The sequence below is a fragment of the Schistocerca americana genome, chromosome 11 (genome assembly GCF_021461395.2).
Source record: "Schistocerca americana isolate TAMUIC-IGC-003095 chromosome 11, iqSchAmer2.1, whole genome shotgun sequence".
NCBI classification, from domain to species: domain Eukaryota; kingdom Metazoa; phylum Arthropoda; class Insecta; order Orthoptera; family Acrididae; genus Schistocerca; species Schistocerca americana.
In genome coordinates, this window is record NC_060129.1 from 95,036,716 (window position 1) to 95,049,872 (window position 13,157).

Below are 13,157 nucleotides of genomic sequence, written 5' to 3' on the forward strand. Positions count from 1 at the left end.
CCCCATAAGATACCACCAAATTTTTGAAGACTGTTCTTTCTCGTTTTGACTTTAGGTGCTACTTGTAAGTCAAGAGTTCTATCTAGCGCTGTTCCTATGTATTATGGTGTAATGCAGTACAACGAGACTTGGTCTCTGAATCCGTCTTCTGGTGTGCACTCTGACTGTCTTCTGCATAGATGTAATGTAGATACAATTATTTTCTGTGGATTTAGGTGGAGCCACTCTTTCTTGATGTATATATCTAAGACTTCCATATCAGTAGATAAAGAGGTTTCAGCATCATAAACGTTAGGGCTCTGAGCCACCAAGCAAATGTCATCAGCATAAATCAGTTTTTTTGAAGACCTTTGGTAAGCTGTGCATGTACAGACCAAAGTGGTAGTGGACTCAGATCAGACATTTGAAGTAAACTATCACTTGGTTTACGTACCCTGCATCTGTCATTGTGAGAATAGATATGAAATGCTCTATTGCTGAGCATGTTGTTAAGTAAGTCCTTAAATTTACGACACAATCGTGAATTTCTAAAGAAGTGCTTCTCACCAAGCAGTGTCGAGAACAGCTGATAGGGCCAAAAAGGCAGCTACACTTACTAATTTCTGCTCATACTCATTTCCGATATAAGTAACTAGAGAGAGTGTCTCTTCCTTAAATTACTTTCGCTTCTTAAGCTGGGCTAGCGCCTTTATTCTTAACGAAAGAGTGTGTTTCGATTGTTACTATATGTTGAGAGTTGCACTCTGTAACTTCGTTGGTGTAACCAATAGTCTATGGAAAATATATTCATTAGTCAGCATGGTATGTTATCATTATTTCTATTTGCTTAATATCTGAAAACAGTTTACTATTCACATTCACCTGATAGGAACTTTCCAATTACTTACACAGTTCCAAGATATGCTATTAGATGATGGCGTTCAAGCCTACAGAATTCATAGCCACATTGCATTTACCATGATTGGCATATCATTACGCAATACTACGTAACTTCCTTACATTTGGTTAAATCTAAGGCAATTCCCTGTTTATTGCTTCTTTTACAAGCTAACAATAGTTGATTGGCAACCAAAACGTGTAATGAATGGTAAAGCAATGTGTTTTTGCGATCAAGAAAATTAAAAGGTTTCGTAATTAAGTTTTAATGTTTTAGAAATACATAAGATCACTTATCTGCAGCGCCTAATAAGTCAGGTCTTAATAAAATGTGGTTAATTTCAAGATCATTCGTCGACTACTTCAGACTGACTTTGTTAAAGAATGTCTGTTTCTGAGTTGCTGATCCCAATTACAGTCACTGTTGACAGGGGAGAGGTGAAAATGAAAATATTTAAGTTTAGTACAAGCAGTAATGTACCTTACCAAACGTGTTACTCTTTGAACGGAAATGCGCTTAATGATGTAGTGACGCTGTTCATCTTTAATGTGAGGCTCTTATTTGGTTTGGACGCAGCGTGTAATCCTGGCGGATTGGAGGACGATGCTATTCTTACAGCTGAGTCCTGGCATTCGCCTTATGAGTGGGTTAAAACCTTCCTTTAAAAAAGCATCACCTGCGATTGTTTGTCGATCGTTATGGCATTTTGTGTCCTGTTACATTGTACTAGTAGTCTTTAAGACTAATGCTTAGGAACTAATCTCTAGTATGATACGAAGGGATTTGTAACATAACCGTGTAAGTCAGAGGTAAGTGCCATGTTATATAGAAGAAACTGGAGTCATTCTGAATAGTGTAGTGGTCTAAGTCTTTGTATAGTCAATAGCACAGCTACATCATATTTAGAATTTCTGCTGTCATGACATCACATAGGTTTTGTCTTTTGCTAATGTAGTTATGTCAGATATATATCTTACTGAAGGTAATATTACAGATAGGGAATTGGTCATGGATGTAAATGAGGTGGGAGATGTAACTGTGTGAGATCAAATTTGACAGTGTTCTGAGATATCTAAGTCGAAACGAGGCCCACGGAGTAAACAGTCTTCTGGCAGGACTACAGGCAGCCTCGGGAGAGCCGGCCACGGCGGTGCTGTCCCACTGTTGTGCCAGGCGTATGAGACAGGCGAAGAATGTAATGTTATCAATTCCAAAGAAAGCAGTTGCTGGTAGGTGTGAAAATTACTGAACTATAGGTTTAACAACTCGTCGTTGTAAAATACTAACTCAAATTCTTTACAGAAGAATGAAAAAACTGGTAGACGCCGACCTCAGGGAAGATAAGTTTGGATTCCCGAGAAACGTGGTAACATGCGAGGCGCAACCTGACCAAATGCAGGGGCGGTTGGTAGGACACGTTCCGAGACGTCGACGGGTAACCAATTTAAACCTGAAGGGAAGTGTGGAGGTTAAAAATCGTAAAGACCAGGTGGTGAATACAGTAAGAGGTCGGATGGATGTGGGCTGCAGTATGTACTTGGAGATGAAGAGGCCTGCAACTTATACAGTAGAATGGAGAGCAATTTTTGAAACCAGTCCTGACAGTGAGGGGCGCAACAACATCTCTCTGTGTTATAACATCTTATTTTCCAGTTGGTGTATTTCTTCATTGTTTATAACTGACTGTCATAGTACCTCTGAAGATGACGCGAGGATTACATATTTATTTAAAGTAGGAGTAGTTGAAGATCACAGGTTGGTGCTGAAGGATAGATTTCGTGGATCCACTGTATTTTAATCTACTCGAATTGCTTAGCGATGCTTCCTGCTTGTTTGTGAAGGGGCTGACCTGCTCGTTAATTCTGCCGCATGTCGGGCCCTGACAACAGTAGGCAGTGTCGTCTGTGTACAGGGCTCTTCTTTCGATCCTCGACCCTTAGCGATGTCAGCCATGTTGTAGGTGTGTAGCACTGGAGACGTGACTGTCCCACGTGACGTCGCTGCAGCTGGCTTAATACCTGTCCAATGGTGATCACCAAGCAGCGCATGTACTTACCTATTTCCAGCAACATTTTTAGTAAACTGCACACTTTGGCATGCGAAGTTCACTAGAAAGCTTGCTGGCGTTGCGCCTGCCGTGTTGCGTTCAGCCTGCGTCGCTCTGCTGCTCAGTCCTGGGACCGGGTCACCTGTGCTGTGGTTGCCGCTGAACCTGGCTTGTTCTTGTGCGATTATGTTGTTCTTCCTTGAATATTTTTAGTCTGTCTCGAAAGCTTCCCCTGTCACTGAGAGCACGGTAACCTATGATTTGGTGTTGTTTTTTGGTCTTTCGGGTTGGGAAATCATCTTGAATTTAGCTTGCTTCTATTTTAGAGAGACTATTTTCAGTTTCATGGCCGCGATGAAGAAACGTCTGATGTTTTGCGGTTCACAGCATAATAAATGTGAGGTATTCGTTAGCTATCCAGTCGCCAAATTCAGTATAGCTTCAGAATCTGGGTAGCTATGTTGTACGTAGTATATGTTCTAAGATAGAAGTGCCATAGTGATTGATAAAAGGCGGCGAGTCATTTCTGAGTCTTGCGTGATTCAAAATGGCTACAACCAGTTTAATATCTTTCTTGTTCAATTTTTCAGCAAATATCGCAGATCTAACACTGAGTCTCCTGTTCCTTTAGCTGGGTACAATGAGGGTATATAATTAACGAGAACAGTTGGCGGTTCCTCGGCAGGATACATCGTTGTGGTGTTTTATATGAAAGACTATGAAGCATCTATCTCAGCTTCTACTACGGTCTGGTTTGCGTGACAGATACAGTTATCTAGATTGATTTCTCTACCTGCTCATGAGGTACGTGTTGCGACTATAATACCAACTTCTTTTTCTCTTACTATGCCTTTAGGGAGTTTGTTTTTAGAGCAGAAACCCAGTGTGTTGACAATGCAGATAGTGCCAATATCTTTCTTAGGCTTGAATGTAAAGGTTAATTCTTGTTTCCTGGTGTCTCAGGCTAGGTTGGGCATAGGCCTCCTTGTCTATCAATATGGCGATATAGACGTGGATCCGTGTTCGCCAAAGAAAGTAGCTTTTTAGAAACTGCTGTTATTATTTCCCTTCTTTCAGATATCATGTTGGGAAGGGCTGTAGTGAAGACTCAGTGTATGTTTCCCGTTTGATTGTTATCTTGACATTCTTGGACGAAGTTTCATCAATGCGCTTAATGTTTTCAGTTTTGTTTGCTGAGATAGGCTGTTTCGGTCTTTGTTTGCAACTCTCATCATTATTAACGTTATCAGTGTTGCAGCTCCTGCATTTTGGTGCTTTTGTTTCGGGTATATTTTGCAATTAAAAATTCTATGTGCTCGACTCCGTTCTTCACATTTCAATTTATATCGCAGCTTTTCGTGGCTTATTGGAAAGTGTTGCAATATGGACGTAGCTGTTATTGAGGAGGTAGTGTTTAAATAGTCCAACCTTGTGAGGTACACAGTGCATTCTGAAATGGTGAACAAGTAGCTTGTTAGTTGGTTCTTTGTAACTATAGATGACTGGAAGGAATAGCGGGGAATTTTGATTTAGTTTCCTGGTATCTTTAGGTCCCCCTCATTTTTTTCGTTTGTTGTATCACGGTCAAAATTGATTATCACAAAGGCGAGCGTGAGTCTGTGTGGTTTCTCTTTTGCTTAGTGTTTGGCGTGCGATGTGATTTCTGTTACTGTTGCTTCAGATCGGGAAGTAACTCAAACTGTTCTCTCGGGTTTCGATATCTGATGGGTGTGTTGTGATGTTGGCAAATTTTTTCGGATTTTTTTGTGAACGACTTGGTGGCCCAGGCAACTGTTTTAGTGCAGGTTACAACGATTTGGCGGTTTCTTTGCCACCTTCTTCGTTTATAGTAGGGTTTGCTAAAGTGCCGTAAGTTGTGTTAGATGTGCTTTAATTCCATCTACATCCAACCAGTTGTAAACCTTGTTCTTCGTGAGATGTATTTGGATGAGTGTAAACTTTTTGTAATTGGAGTACCGTGTTTGTGGCGGCTTTGCCTGTTTACTTCGGATTTCTTGTCCGGGTTTTCGGCGTAGCGTTGCGTTTCTGGAGATCTGCTGGAGACAGAGTTCTCTCATTCAGTCTGGTGCGCTCTGATCTGTTGTTGCATATCGGAAACAGGACGATCCATAGTCCCCACGCCCTGCTTGAGAACTCTCGCAGTCAGCGTTGAGTTCTGTGCCTTTAGCCTCGGCAGATGCGAGTTGGTCGTCCCTGTGTCAAAGTGTGGCGGTTGTGCAGACTGCCGATCCCAAGTCTGAGTCGCTCTGACAATGCTGCATTTGACGACAGTGGCGCGAGTTACGCATGATGCACTTTGCAGGGGACATCGTCTGAGTAACACGTGTGCTGTCGAACAACTACGTACATGTAACAACAGTTCAAGCAGTTTCGGCTGCGAGAATGCTTGTCTCCATATATATCAGAGGAAACCCTTTAGTAGGTATATCGGTTGCAGAAGTTAATGCTTGATACCCCACGAGTGAAAGGGTTGTAACAGTTGATTCCCTGACCACCGATATCTGCTCGCTGGTTCGCCTTTTTGAAGATCAGAACGTGACAGCAGCGGCTGTAAGCAGCAGCAGGGAGTTGCCAGTGGTGGGGCTTGCAGTCCTCTGCTGCTCCTGATTGGCTGAAAGGCCCACGTGTAGAAGGATTTCGTGGAGAGGCTCGGAGCTCGGGGAATCGAGAGCTGGCTGTCGGCGCCCGTGTGGCCGACGTGGCGGGTCGCGGGCGCTCTGGAGCGGAGTTCTGTGTCGCGACGCACAGTGTTCTCGAGTTTCCAAACGCCTTCTCGTTTGCGCGCATCCATTACCGCTTAAGAACTTTCCTGTCGTTATCTGCGAATGTTGAAATAGTAATTAGTGTGGGCGTTTAGGCGAATTGTAGCCCAGGGAAAACTCGGTGATGTTAGCGAAGTGGTAGTGGTCCTCCGACTCAGACTGACTTGGCTGGGGTAATTGGATAGCGATAATCTCAGTTTGTTATCCAAATCTGGGAGTAATGTTTTTTGAGTGACCGTCTTCCTGTTGAGTTTGAACTGTGTATTTCGTACAGCCAGTCGAAAGTAATTTCCTGGACTCGGCTGTGAATGTTCCCAGTACTGCGGTCGTAACTCGGGATCTTGCCTGGGGGTAAGTAGGTAGCACGAGGGCCGTTAACTATTGGCTTTCGAGCGATGAGGTTCGATACTTTCCAGCGGGTCGAGGCTCGGCTGGCGACCACTGAGTCGGACTGACTTTACGCGTGTCCCGGTGGTGCAGGACGCTTGTGTGGGTGGGCCCCGTGTCGGCTCTGGCCGCCACCACCTAAAGAGAAGGCCGCGGCGCGCTCTTGTGACGTCACGCAGAGCGGGCCAGGGTTGGCTTGGCGCTGCGCTGACAGAATCGAGGCGCACGGCCTGCAAATCTTCGTCAAACGTTTTTACAGAATGTGTTGAGCTGCCGGCGCCCCCCTGCGGCCTGGCGGGCTGCACCCGGCACCTGCCTCCCTCGTGGCGCTGCGGCCTCTGGTTCCACTGCGTCCAGTACGGAAATCGCGGTTAACACTGCGGGTGCCTGCTAAGTGCGCGATGATGCCTGTAGTTTCACAATTCACGAAAATCACTCCACGTAGTACTATTTATCACAGGATTTTCAGTTGGGCTGGATACTAAATTCACACAGACACTCCTTTACTTTGCTCACTCAGGTTTTATTTAAACAAATGGGAGATCGTCTATTGATTACGAATCACAACAATTTCGGCGTACTGTGTGCTTCTAGTGAAGCTACTATGGCACATGTTTTCCAGGACTCACAGTACTGGCACAAGTTTATCCTTCCACAGTACTGTTTCTGTAAATACGCCTTTAAGTAATGTTCTTCCTTGCTCAAGAGTGGCACATGGAACATTAACTTTTAACATCTGCCATAGTACCCTTACAAACCTCTAGCTTAACAAATCACCGTCTTGTCTCACAAACCCAATAATGCTAATCTCATATAACTCTGCCATTCGACATTTTGCGTTCACTTCAAGCCACATTTCACACAACAAGTCATGTGTTACTTTATTACTATACCTGTTTGAGCCACTCTATGTAATCGAACCACTAATAAGCTGAACAAACCCATTTACACTTTCATGCACACACCACTTCAGTCATTGGCCCCTCTCTTTTGATTTTATAAGTATCTGAATGTCTCTTGTCATGGTACTTGAATTACAAATCATGTAAAAGTACATCTTTCACACACATATGGAAAATTTCCTTGTTTCAGACATAATGTTATATACTAATATCATACATCATACATTAATACAACCGACAAACTGCAAAGACAGATCCTCGAAGGAAAACGGAGAAAAAACGTCCTACGAACATGTATCCAGAAATGCACCATCGCCACGGTAGATGACACTGACGAATGGGAATTCCTCCGACAACGTGATGCGTTTTACTTGTATATAACAGGCCGTGTGATTGACGCAGCCTGTTGTATACACGAAGCATTTCCCAACAATTTTAGTAAGTAGTCTCAGTGCATTAGAATAGGTAGACAGAGGCTACCACTCACAAATAAGCACACAGTTATAAATGAAGGAGACGTTAGGAAAGAGAAGTACTGGCTGTACCATATCAGATTTAATGACATTTAACATTCTCATACCAGGTAGAGTCCATTTTTATTGCTGGGCGTAATGCAGTGTAGTGTGGACACAGTTATTTGCGAAAAATACTGAAGGAGCCTACAGCGAGGATTCTGAAAAGGGAGACTGTTCATTGTTTCTCCTGGCCAGATTCCTCTCGGCTGCCGAACACAGCTCTAGACCTGCAGGGATGTTGGTTGGGTTCCACCAGAGAAGTATCCTGTTCTTGAGTATGGGGAGCGTCGTTCCATTGCAAACGAAACAGACGAAGAGCACTGGTCCTTGCACCATCGTAACTAGATGCATATAGTACACTAACTGCGCTATTCCCTGAGCCTGGTGGAACCCAATTCTAATAATAATTCCTGTTCCACTTAATATAATGGCCTTAACTGACATAAAAATACATTCCTTCTTTGAGGCAAATTTCTTGTCATCAACAATTTCGAGTTGCCGCATGGAGCACCGATTACGTAGGTACATGTATCCAATCAGTCCGAGACAAACCAAGTTGAATGCCACAGACACTGAAATCCCTGCAAGGACTACTATGCGACTGTAGATCAGGTAATATTTACTCGTCTTTTCCAAAGCAACAGCTGCCACACATACTATACTCCACGGTATAAGCACACACAGCACCTCACGACAGAATAACTGGCTTACTTCAGCAGGTAGTAGCTGGTCAGGAAGCCTGAGATGGCGAACACAAGCATACATGTGGTAGCAGAATGAGTTCAGCCAGAAACAGCTGAGAAGTGTGAGGGCGCTGTCTATCAGCACTGCTGTAGGTAAGTCAGGGACGCCTGCCATACGATACACGACCTCAGAACACAGGATCTGGACTATGCACGTGATCTGAAAGGACACGAGTATCTTTCCAGGCAAGTTGCGTAACTGGGGAAGGTACATGTATACTCCGGCAGTCGATAAACGGAAAATGATATTTATCAGTATAAATGAGATTTCTAAAGGCTTCAAGCTGTCAATTTTGAAATCCTTGTATTTCAAGGTGGCGTTGTTTAAACTGTTTTTGTAGTTCAGTGTTTCTTCTGTTAGCTTTTGATAGAGCACCCTGTTAGTACTACGGAATGCTCCAAATCCGAAACTAGTGAAATTACAATAATGGGAAGTCCGAATGACGGAAAAGTCGCGACACTTTAGCAACAGAATAGCTCTGGAAACAGAGCAGATGGCGTCTGTAGCGTTCGACTGCAGACATGATTGATCGTTAGTACTATCGAAATAGCAGCGAGCATCGTGCACAGATTGTATCATACTAAACGGGACGTACTGACAAATGCCGTACGAGTTGACCACCATCCAGGCCAGCAGACAGAGGTTGACGTTTATCCTCTGTGTGTAGGCCAGGTAGCTGGTGACGGGTATGTGGGGCCACCTCTGCACCACGTCGTCCCACAGCTGCTCGCGGCACTGCTCGCGCTGCTTCACGGCTTCCAGTGGCAGGTCTTCCAGCGGACACGTGGGGTGGTCCAGGGCGTTCACCAACAGCTGCACGCAGTCAGTGTCCACGGAGAGCGTATCGTGGCTTCTGTCCTCCAGCTGCCACTTCTCGTCTGCAAGAAAACGACAGCAAGTAGGTGGTGGCCGTACACTGCAGGCAGCTGAATCCAAAGTCTTCTCTGGATGACGAGCCTGGGCGTCGTTTACCCGCATCATACAGGTTCAGTTACCCAGAAGTATGTAAGGCGGCATGTCAACACAAAGTAAGAGTATTAACAAAGACAGGTATCATGTTACTATGCACGTCTATTTCATCTACAGGGTGTCCAAGAAGTCCCTGTATCGCTCTTGACATAGTAAAAATGAGGAGGTAAATAGGTTTTATTGATAGTCCTGCACTGAAGATGTTAAAAAAACAATGTTATCAGAATTATATTTTTGTTTCAGAACTGCAGTCTTTGAGTTCCGAATCCATGGACCAACAATTATCTTGTAAAGGAGAGATCAGTGGAGGATTCGTGGGTGCATGAACATCCGCAGATAGGAAAAACTATGTAAGGTATGATGAGACCATTTGCCTCAGTCCCCCTCGTAAAGTAGCCATGCCTGATTGAGATAAATGTCCTGTATTTTCAGGCTGTCTCAAAGACAGACCACATATTGGAAGCAATAAAAAGTGACAGGAAACGTGTGTCACCCACTCTTAATCAGATGAGCAGTCTCCAATCAAAATAATTTGCAAAAGAGCAGTTGGACTTCAAGCATCTTCTTCAACAATGCACTACCACACTGAAAAAATATGAATACGAAAGAATTTAGGCCCATGTTTGTTACAGAATTATCTGGCAATGATGTGGAGCAACGATTTGTAACCTACCGTACTTCGTTGCGGTGACTTCTGCCATGTCTCGCTCAAGAGTGTTGTTTACCTATAAATGTGCCATATACCACTGTTTGCTCAGGAAAAATATTGTATTCTTGTCTAAGGAAAGTACCCATTATCAGCCTGAGTTGGAAAGGAACCTACCTCACCTTATGTGGGCCATTGTGTGATCAGAATACCTGTTAGCACCACATTCTTTTGAAGCTTACATGAATGGGAACTTCCATTTCTCTGTACAACAGAAGTTTTCAGTATCTCAGCTCCATGACAAGGCAGTCACGGATCTTGTGTGGTTGTAGAAGGAAGGAGCTTGAGTCTCGTTTTGTTGTTCAGATGTGTGGGTTTCTTAATGAACAACTTATTCTCGGATTCTATTTGGTTCTGCAGCATTTAAAGACATATTAAAATGGTTACCACGAAATCCCAACATTACCACCTCAACAACCTTTTGAAATCGTCATGACAAACTTTTGATCTTACCACACAAGTAACTGAATATGAAGAATAATAAAGCCGCATGTGGCTCAACGTTGAAAGATTAATGGAAAATTGACACAAGTGTTGAGGAAGTCTTTCTAAGCAGAATTACTTGCTTTATAGCAAGGGGGACAGCGAGACACATAGATATCTGAGGAAGGTGTGATCGTCCATACACTGATCCGTTGGCTACGTATTTTTTTTATATCTAACTACGTCCATATAGAATATACTCTTTTGAATATAACTCCATAGGCGTCCTGTACAGAGAAATAGGATGCAGGCTGAATTCTCGACTTTGTGATATTTCACTTTCCTCCGTGAACTTAGTGACCCCATCACGCAGCGTAAAAAAAAGTGATGCAGCATATTTGTCACCAGTTTGTTTCGTTAGCACGAGATTGTCGAGAAAAAGCACAACAAAATATAGTAACTGACGATTTTGGAAGTACCTTTACCACAATGAACGATTTACTGTTAATACTCTGTTTGCATACATTCAAAAACACGCAGAAAAATGTAATTACGTCGCCTCAGTCGTACCTAGTGTAATGATAATAATGCAGCAATAAATGCAATTGGGACATACATGCCTCAGCTGCTGAGTGGATGAATGTGGGATTACAACTCCAGAGATTTGGGATTCAGCCATTGCTCCCGAGATTCCTTCTGTCACTTATCTCTTCTTTCACCTCTGACATTGATTTATGGAAATCGAAAATGTTGTAACTGTAGAATTGTTCGGAGACCCAATAACTAACTGTGTCCCACAATTATTAACTGGGTAAGTTAGTTCAGAAGTAGGAAGACGGCGAGTGACGACAACCTGCAGTAGGACAGTGGCTCGCGAAGCACTGTGGTGACCAAACCAGGCTTCAGCTTGATGACGGCTTTACCTACTGCATTCTGAGAAGTCCTGATGGTCGTTTTCCTCGAGCACTATTCCTGTTCAGAGTACAAATCAAAGGAGAATGATACTCATATGCTACACATCATCCAATGTATACAGGGTGAGTCATCTAACGTTACCGCTGGATATATTTCGTAAACCACATCAAATACTGACGAACCGATTCCACAGACCGAACGTGAGGAGAGGGGCTAGTGTAACTGTTTAACACAAACCACACAAAAATGCACGGAAGTATGTTTTTTAACACAAACCTAGGTTTTTTTAAATGTACCCATGTTAGTTTTGTTAGCACATCTGAACATATAAACAAATACGTAATCAGTGCCGTTTGTTGCATTGTAAAATGTTAATTACAACCGGAGATATTGTAACCTAAAGTTGACGCTTGAAACCTCCGACATTCAGTTGCGTCTTGTAACAAACACGGGCCACGGTCGGCGGGCAGCATCTGCAGGGACATGTTTACGATGACGACCGTGTTTACGAGTGTGGCTGCAGTGCACTGTTGTGGTTTGGTCTAGCTGTCGCAGTGTCTGCATGTAGCGCTTGCTGCTATTGTTATTCTGCATTCGTCTCCGCACGCAGACCAACTGTAGTACACCGTGTTACCAGACGTCTGTGATAGTGTAGTGTTGTAGGAACTGTGACCATGGTGTATTCGAACTCTGAAAAGGCGGAGATGATACTCATCTATGGCGAGTGTCGACGAAATGCAGCTGAAGCTTGCAGGGTGTATGCAGAACGGTACCAGGACAGAGAGCATCCAACGTGCCGCACATTGCAAAACATCTACCGCCAACTGTATGCAACAGGTATGGTCGTAGCACGCAAACGGGTCCGTAACAGGCCCATCACAGGAGAAGCGGGTGCAGTTGGTGTGTTAGCTGCTGTTGCCATGAACCCACACATGAGTACACGGGACATTGCGAGAGCCGGTGGACTGAGTCAAAGTAGTGTCATGCGCATACTGCATCGTCACCCCATTCATGTGTCGCTACATCAGCAATTACATGGTGATGACTTTACTCATCGAGTGCAATTCTGTCAATGGGCATTAACAGAGAATGCGTTGCAGTTCTACCTGTTTACCGATGAAGCGGGTTTCACAAACCACGGGGCAGTGAATCTACGGAACATGCATTACTGGTCCGTGGACAATCCTCGCTGGCTCAGACAGGTAGAGCGACAGCGACCGTGGACTGTAAATGTATGGTGCGGAATCATTGGCGACCACCTCATTGGTCCTCACCTCACTGCAGGGGCCCAGACAGCTGCAACATACATCGCGTTTCTACAGAATGATCTGCCAACGTTGCTCGAAAATGTCCCACTGGAAACGCGTCGACGTATGTGGTATCAGCATGATGGTGCACCTGCACATACCGCAATTAACACTAGGCTGACCCTTGACAGGATGTTCGATGGGCGTTTCATAGGACGTGGAGGACGCATAAATTGGCCAGCCCGTTCTCCTGATCTTACACCTCTGGACTTCTTTCTGTGGTGTACGTTAAAGGAGAATGTGTACCGTGATGTGCTTGCAACCCCAGAGGATATGAAACAACGTATTGTGGCAGCCTGCGGCGGCATTACACCAGATGTACTGCGGCGTGTACGACATTCATTACGCCAGAGATTGCAATTGTGTGCAGCAAATGATGGCCACCACATTGAACATCTATTGGCCTGACATGTCGGGACGCACTCTATTCCATTCCGTAATTGAAAACGGAAACCACGTGTGTACGTGTACCTCACCCCTCATGGTAATGTACATGTGCGTCAGTGAAAAAGACCAATAAAAAGGTGTTAGCATGTGGACGTAATGTGCTGTTCCAGTCTCTTCAGTACCTAAGGCCCATCA

General features: G+C 44.1%; 1 protein-coding gene across 1 annotated transcript in view; it reads right to left on the reverse strand.

Annotated features, from left to right (window-relative positions):
- Window positions 1–8,218: 8,218 nt before the first annotated feature.
- LOC124553298 overlaps window positions 8,219–13,157 on the reverse strand; it is a 91,563-nt gene continuing 86,624 nt past the window's right edge. The window contains exons 7-8 of the mRNA XM_047127178.1: window positions 8,855–9,133; window positions 8,219–8,250 (exon numbers count right to left, since the gene is read on the reverse strand). Coding sequence (XP_046983134.1) covers window positions 8,219–8,250; window positions 8,855–9,133 — 311 coding nt within the window. The remainder of the gene's footprint in view (window positions 8,251–8,854; window positions 9,134–13,157) is intronic.